This window comes from Asterias amurensis, chromosome 14 (assembly GCF_032118995.1).
Source record: "Asterias amurensis chromosome 14, ASM3211899v1".
In the NCBI taxonomy this organism is placed as follows: Eukaryota; Metazoa; Echinodermata; class Asteroidea; order Forcipulatida; family Asteriidae; genus Asterias; species Asterias amurensis.
Window position 1 is genome coordinate 20,119,197 of NC_092661.1, and position 8,235 is coordinate 20,127,431.

An 8,235-nucleotide genomic window follows, 5' to 3' on the forward strand; every position below is an offset into this window, starting at 1 on the left:
TTTATGAATTTCTTGGGAATAGTATTTACTTTGCTGTGTGTTGTTCTTGTAAGAACTTGTCCTGCTGTTGTTACTACTGCCGAAGGTAAATTCTGAAAACAAGAAGACTACTCATTTCTAAAAAGAGCTTGTCCTGATGTTTACCTACTACCTCAAGAGTTCTACTTTCACTGTAGTGACTAGGGAACCAATGGACTGTCTTCACTGAATAGCAGTGGACTCAACTTGCCTGCTCTAGTTATCGTACAGAGACTGAACGGCGAATAATTAAATATAAATTAATCCAAAACAGCAACGTTGTGAAATGTTTACTTTGAGATGCAAATACTGACACTTCACACCAATTTATAGAAACTTGTAAAAAAGAAATTTATTTCACTCGGGTTTTCAGAGAACAAAGAGTAGAAAACGTGTTAGTTATAGTACATATAATCAAAATGGTTCAAGACAACACTGGTTCAGACATTTTTAAAATCTTTCAACTCAATGAAGAAAGATTTTAGAGGGAACAGGTTAATACCTAAGGCCCAGTTATGGGGTAATAGAACAACATGGTTAGGTGCTTAGATGATGCAATGTTTAAAAGCACCTGATAAAAAGCCTACTATTAATATTTTCAGAGATCATGTAGAACAGTGCAATCGGCAAATCATTTGTAAGAGTTTGTCGTCAACACAAAGCCTGTAAGCAGACACTTTCTGCTTACTAAGCAGCCATTAGCATAATTCCTATCTCATAAACACTGCTAACCATAATCAAAGTAAAAGGCACGCTAGCTTGTTAGCAGTTCTTGTAAGCAGATGAGAGATGCAGTTATGCAAATGTTGATCAATATGAAATAAACTTTTACTTAAGCATGTTTTTTAATAAGCACCAAAGTTTGCTGACCATTTAGCAGCTTTATGAAATTGGGCCCATTTGCAACCAAGGTGAGATGTCAAATCGTATATTGTAGATGCCAAGTCTGAAGATTTATACCAAAGTTAGGTGACTTTGGCTGTTGCTTGTGGCTGCAGCTAAAATATTGAAGAATAGGGTTTGCTTTTCAACTGGTAACATTAACATGTCTAGTAACCCTGACTCCATTCCCAGATGACAGCCTAATTAACCATGGTTGGATTAACTTTTTTTTATCGAATCCGATCCCATCTCCAGACTGTACTGTCGTCACTCACACCAATAATAACGGATCCATCTCGAGATATACTCGTCTGTCTGATTGCAGATAAACACTTGGGATGAGTCAGCTTTGTGCATCTGTCAATGAGAAAAAACAAGACACTAGTTAGTCAAGATGTTGGACCATGCAACAATCAAGAAACTTCAGAGTAGGAGTTGTTGGCTATAATAGCAAGGGAGTTGTGGGTTCAAATCCAACCCGAGTAATATGCATGTGATTTTGTTTCACAGAGCTCGGGAAAGTACTGAGTATACAGTGCTAACGCAAATCGATGTCTATGGGTAAAACAAAAATCAGTATTCTTTATCCCGATGCAAACTTCCATCTATTAAAAGGGATTTATGCAAAGAAAAAGTATAGAAATCGAAAAATGAAAAAGAAAAGCCCAAATTTATTGGCTTACCTTGCTTTACTTGGCTCTTCTACATCCAGATCCCAAACATAAAGTTTACCAACTTGATTACCAAGAGCTAAGATCTGAAATAAAAATATAATAATAAGAATTATACTGGGTTCATAAATAGCGCTTGATCAAATCCCTAGGAGGTGTATTGAAGCACATTCAACAGCCACTGCCAGAAACACAGAATAGAGAACCTACAGCTTAATGTCTCATCTGAAGGAAAAAGCAATAATGGTTAAGTGTCTTGCTGAAGAACACAAGATTAGACATGCCAGAATACAAAATAAATGAAGAAACACTTAGCCTGGCACCTTGCTTACCTTCTGTGCGTAATCCATACTGAAGCGCATAAACCAGATGTCGCATTGGGCGTATTCAAACTTGTGTAGTACGGTGACGCGTGATGGAGATGACTTTGTTATGGTGTCCAATGGGTCCGAGATGAGACCGGGTTTCCAGCAGGCTATGCAGTTCTCACATGACTTAAAGAATAAGAAAAACATATAACAAAGTCAGACCAGTCAAATTCATAAACAAAAAGCCTAGCTGAGCACATGTAAACAGAAATGGAACACAAATGCTGAGCTATTGGGGTTTTTCTCCCACATCTATAACTGATATTTCTTTTTACTATCTTCTCTACACAGATATCTTCAGGTCAACGGGTGACAGTTCTAGAAACTTTTAAGGGTCCCATTCCTAGAAAGATATATAAATAATAACAATAAAAAACCTTACCTTGGACAGGACAAATTCTCCCAACCATCGCACACAATCGACGTAGTTCCGATGTATATCTCTCGTTGAGAAGTCTGGCGTATTAACATGGACAGTCCTGAATGGCCTAGTAAACAAAAACAATACAAGTACAAATATTGTTTAATGGTGAATTTAATAATGTGGAAAAGTATTTACAGTTTAATTTGGTAATTTTTTTTAAATCCATCATAATGTTATGGTAAAATGTCACATGGTTCAACACCCGAACTTGTGGAATAAATTGGATTTACAACAATGTATCTTGCTAAGAATAGCTCAGGCCTGATACTTCATGTAGGTCATTGCCTTCATGCCCCTGGTCATTGCCTCCATAACCCTGGTCATTGCCTCATTGCACCCCCCCCCCCCCCCCGGTCATTGCCTTCATGCCCCTGGTCATTGCCTCCATGCCACCAGTCATTGCCTCCATGCCCCTGGTCATTGCCTCCATGCCACCAGTCATTGCCTCCATGCCCCGGTCATTGCCTCCATGCCACCAGTCTTTGCCTCCATGCCACCAGTCTTTGCCTCCATGCCCCTGGTCATTGCCTCCATGCCACCAGTCATTGCCTCCATGCCCCTGGTCATTGCCTCCATGCCACCAGTCATTGCCTCCATGCCCCGGTCATTGCCTCCATGCCCCTGGTCATTGCCTCCATGCCCCTGGTCATTGCCTCCATGCCACCAGTCTTTGCCTCCATGCCACCAGTCTTTGCCTCCATGCCACCAGTCTTTGCCTCCATGCCCCTGGTCATTGCCTCCATGCCACCAGTCATTGCCTCCATGCCCCTGGTCATTGCCTCCATGCCACCAGTCATTGCCTCCATGCCCCGGTCATTGCCTCCATGCCCCTGGTCATTGCCTCCATGCCCCTGGTCATTGCCTCCATGCCACCAGTCTTTGCCTCCATGCCACCAGTCTTTGCCTCCATGCCCCTGGTCATTGCCTCCATGCACTCGGTCATTGCCTTCATGCCCCCTGGTCATTGCCTCCATAACCCTGGTCATTGCCTCCATGCCCCCCTGGTCATTGCCTCATTGCACCCCCCAGTCTTTGCCTCCATGCCCCCCTGGTCATTGCCTCATTGCACCCCCCCCCAGTCTTTGCCTCCATGCACCCGGTCATTGCCTTCATGCCCCCTGGTCATTGCCTCCATAACCCTGGTCATTGCCTCCATGCCCCCCTGGTCATTGCCTCATTGCACCCCCCCCCCCCCAGTCTTTGCCTCCATGCACCCGGTCATTGCCTTCATGCCCCCTGGTCTTTGCCTCCATACCCCAATGGTCATTGCTCATTGCTTCCTGGTTGTGGACTTGATGCCCCTTGAAATGTTCCTGTAGAAATGTACTTTTCCCTCATTAAGGTGTCGTTTACAAGGGAAAAACTGCTGTGTCCTAATTACAATATCAGGCATACAGTAGCTATGGCCATGCAGTGTTTATCTATAATTCAAAGCAACAAAGAATGATATTGAATGGTCAGACAGTAGGAGGGTTGACTGTGTACTGTGTAGATGCATTCACCACTTGATATCATATTGAAGGCTGGTCTGGCTTATTCAACACTACAGTGGATGATGATATTGAATGGTCAGACAGTAGGAGGGTTATTTTAGAGTGATACAGCAGTGTGGGGCAGCAATAATTAGAAATACATGTTATAGTTTGTACCTGTCCGTCTTGCTGGCGTTGTATTCATATGAATTCTTGATAGCTTCTTGTACCATGGGTCTTTCTAATCTCCACATCTTTAATGAATGATCCATTCCACAGGACATAATCCGGGTTCCATCAATATCAAAATCCTAAAAGAAAAATACATCAATTAATCTATTATCACAAATTCTCAACCATTTACACAAATTAGTTCACTTTTTGGTGCATCTTCCCGCCTCCATTTCCTAAGGCCAGTACTGTTGAGATATTCATCCAGGATTGTCCTTCTTCAGCACCAAGGAAGACACTACCCCCATGTTACAATTAACGGCTATGGGTTAATTGTCATGCATTGAACCATTATTTTAACAAAGTGTAGATGGTACTTACGGCACTTAAGACTTCATCTCTATGACCTTCGACCCCACCGAATACAATGACAAGAGTGTCTGTTTGGATGTTCCAAAGTCTAACAGAATGATCTGAAGGAAAAAAAACTTGGCTTGTAAGTCTAATTAACTCAGATAACAACATTTGGCTAACTGGAGTATCTATCCCAACAACAGTTTGCAAAAGAAAGCTCTAAATGCCAACCATTCAATAATATGTCAATATTAGTAACCTTCTTATTAGTCTTGTCTCGGTTCACACTCCAACAAACTACACAAACTCACCTTTACTGACTGACAGAAGTAAATTACAATCCCTTGGGTGGAACTTTAATTCATTAACTGCGTTGCCATGAGCGATATAATGCTGAAATATAAACAAAACAGATTCATTAGAAATAGTACGCCAAATAAGGGCCCAATTTTATAGAGCTGCTTAAGAACAACAAAAGGTAAGCATAATTGAGGTAACCAGTCAAAATATGATTCCACATGTATCTGATGTGACTGGTATCCTGCTCATTTTTGCTCAGGGGCAAATGGTTAAACACTAAATGTTACTTAAAAAGGTAGCTCTACGATATTAGGCAAAGGGCCCAATTTCATGGCTCTGCTTTCCACGGAATTCTGTGCTTACAGTCACCATTCTCCGCTTAAAGAGTAAGCATCAAATTTGTGCACTAGCTATGACCTTTTAAAAACAAAAGGTTAGGCTTACTTAGGTTCTGTCTGTCTCTTTCAAATTCTGTATGGAAAGCGCACATTTTAAAAATAACTGTTAGTGCCTAAGCGATATCAAAAGCATTGGTTACAAAAAGAGTTTATGTAAGCGAAGAAAACTTAGTAACATTGGAGTATAGGCATTCAAAAACCCTTTACAATCTTGTTAAATGTTCTGTCATTGCATAGGCATGCAACTGCAACCTTTCTTCATGAGAGGAAAGTGCTAGGTAAGGCAAGACTTAGTTCTGTGTTTTTAAATATTCAACAGCACAGCAAAGACACCAAATAGGAGATGTTTTCTTTGCTATTACAGTGTAGTGTTGTTTAAACACTGTACCTTAATACACTGCATTGTGATTGGGCTGATGATGCGTATGGTACCCCGTGACCCAGCTACAGCAAGCAATGGCAAACCAGTCTTCTCATAGGACCAGGCACATGTATAGAAACTCTCATCAGACTGGAGAGCAAATTAAGGGCAAATCTACTCAACATTGAAGAAAAATAGTACATCACAATCATAAGGAACCCACAAATATAATGCAAGACCATATACATGTACTGGTATAAAATTGTTGTTTAGTTTGTTCACTTCCTTTCTAAATTTTAAAGAGAATCAGCAAAAGACCAGTTTGTAAATAAGCCATTAATGAGTAAGATTTGAATAAAGTTTGGTATGTTGACTTGCTTAGATACAAGTGACCACTTATTTGAATACCTCAGAGTAAGTTTTTTAAAACAAATCCTCCCCTTTTCCTCCTGGATCCGCCCCCAATAATTGCAAGGATACATCAGCATCTATATAGCTCTGTAGTAACTTCATTCCTCCACCATCCAACAACTCATAAACAGAAACACGGTTACTGCCTGCTGTAGCAAAGACTAGCGCATCACCTTCTTTATAGAAAGGGTTAAAGGTCACACCAAATATGGGTTGGCCATGGTCTTCTTTCAAGAAGGAACTGCACTTGTATTGGAGTTTGTTTTTATTGGTTCTCCATCGTCCGCGGTTGCTCTTTCTGTTATTGAAGCTGCCAGTCGATGAGCCTGTGGGTGTATCTGAACGGGAGTTGCTGTCGACTGTTGGAGTGCTGGCTTCACTCCGTCCATCATCAAGCTCTAGAGACTGATCATACAGAAATACATAACATTTGTCTTCAGATATATAATCTTCTTAGAAACTTAGTGCTTTTTGATATGAAAGATAAAATCAAAACATCAACAAAATGCATAGTACGACTGGTAAAATTTTAGATCAATAAAAATTAACATCAACAAAACCTCATTCCTGAATGCTTAACATAGATCAAACCAAAATTCATTTAAAAAGTGATCATCAGGGTTTGCGTTATGTAGTTTTTTGTTTACAGTTTTACCTCTGCCTTTTTAATTTCAACTTTTCATTGAACATATGACGGCCTTCATCATAATATCATATTATGTGAATTGATTGTGAATTGTTATAAACAAACTGTCTTATATTATAATTTAATTAGGCCTATATTATATAAATACTATTACTAATACGTACTACTACTACCTAGGTACTACTAGTGTCAAATGTCAAAAATGATTAGAAATGATTAAAATTAAATGATTTTGATAGTTTTTATAGTCTTTATTTAATTATGAAAAAATAATGAACACTGTCAGCAGGATACGGAGAGTTTTATTAGCAATATTTAGGCCTAAAATTGTTAAATTTGAAGTGTGCACTTGACTTGAGTTGGTTGCACTTTGCACTGTGACTGTGTCTGTGACTTGGTTGTGGCGTCCGGAAACTGGACATTCGAAATCTATTCTAATGACCGCAAAAACATGAAATAAGTTGGTAACCTTGACGATCCAACAGAAAATCACAAAGACTCACTCACATTCTCATCCCCAGAAGCTGTGTTTTGATTTCCATTTTGCGGTAGAGATTTGGGTCTTTTTAAAACTGGTCCTAGATCGGATTCTTCTTTGTCAGACATCTTCGTATCTCAGTTCGCGGGAGAAATTCGTTTCGTGTTTTTTTTAATGGTCTTCTTGAACAGCGCCCTCTACAAAATTCATTTTTATTTTCATGGTGAGTTTTTAATTTAACGGTCTCCTTGAACAGCGCCCTCTACAAAAATAATTTTTTGTGTGATTGTTTTTAAAGGAACACGTTGCCTGTCATAACAAAAGCGTTTGTAACCGTTTTTTATAAAATGCATATGGTTGGAAAGATGTTTTAAAAGTAGAATACAATGATCCACACAAGTTTGCCTCGAAATTGCGTGGTTTTCCTTCTACTGTGCGAACTAACATGGTCGGCCATTTAGGCTATGCATGGAGGTCTAATCCTACCTCCATGGGCTATGGGAGTCAAAATTTTGACCCCCATAAATGGCCGACGTGTTAGTCGACAAGGTAAAAGGAAAACCACGCAATTTCGAGGCATGTTTGTGTGGATCATTGTATTCTACTTTTACAACATCTTTCTACCCATATGCATTTTATAAAAAACGGTTACAAACGCTTTTCAAAGCCCAACTCGACCGATCCAAGGCAACGTTTCCTTTAACGGTCTCCTCGAACAGCGCCCTCTCAAATTTCTACCTCCTAATTAGCCTGAACGTCTGACAGGGGCCGGCCCAGTCTACCTCCTAATTAAATTTCATACTTAATTACCCCCATGGTTATAAAAAGATAGACTAATTAATACTAATACTAAAACAATCAACCTCTTGAATTCGTATATTTTGGGGTCTATCATTATCTCCGAAAAAAGATCGCCATTTTATTCTAATATGTGTTTTAGACAGTAATATAACAACCAAGGGTAGAATTTTAGGGGAAAAGCTGCAATTTTCAAACTTTGTCACTTGTGCGTTTCGGATACAGAATAATATTTAATGACAGCATTTCACTATTTACGCGCCTATTACTTCCAATGATATTGGAAGTTATTGGTGTAAATCATGTTTTGGGGTGGGGTTTTTGTGTAACACAGTGAATTTTTTTTTAGTAGCCGAAGTTTCTTTGTAGGGGAAAGAAGCAACAACATGCCGCCTAAACCCTTTTTTCTTCTTTATTTGGAATTTACAAGTTAGACAGACAGAGATCGAGCGAGAGCACCCCGGGACAAGTGTCATTGCACAT

General features: G+C 39.7%; 1 protein-coding gene across 1 annotated transcript; it reads right to left on the bottom strand.

The window, feature by feature from the left end:
• Nucleotides 1-344: 344 nt before the first annotated feature.
• On the bottom strand, nucleotides 345-7,141 carry LOC139946833 (polycomb protein EED-like). The gene is made up of 10 exons (XM_071944554.1): nucleotides 6,984-7,141; nucleotides 5,900-6,235; nucleotides 5,447-5,569; nucleotides 4,672-4,753; nucleotides 4,388-4,479; nucleotides 4,013-4,146; nucleotides 2,322-2,427; nucleotides 1,904-2,065; nucleotides 1,584-1,657; nucleotides 345-1,257 (listed from the first exon to the last, which is right to left on the bottom strand). The coding sequence occupies exons 1-10, from the start codon at nucleotides 7,080-7,082 to the stop codon at nucleotides 1,131-1,133; spliced, it is 1,335 nt and encodes a 444-aa protein (XP_071800655.1). The 5' UTR covers nucleotides 7,083-7,141; the 3' UTR covers nucleotides 345-1,130.
• Between the last annotated feature and the right edge of the window lie 1,094 nt (nucleotides 7,142-8,235).

Excerpts from the sequence above, each read along its gene's own strand:
- LOC139946833 (XM_071944554.1), bottom strand. The coding sequence starts at position 7,082 with ATGTCTGACAAAGAAGAATCCGATCTAGGACCAGTTTTAAAAAGACCC. Across the intron at positions 6,236-6,983 it reads CAGCTTCTGGGGATGAGAAT|TCTCTAGAGCTTGATGATGG; the intron begins GTGAGTGAGTCT and ends CTGTATGATCAG. Across the intron at positions 2,428-4,012 it reads AACGCCAGCAAGACGGACAG|GCCATTCAGGACTGTCCATG; the intron begins GTACAAACTATA and ends TTTGTTTACTAG.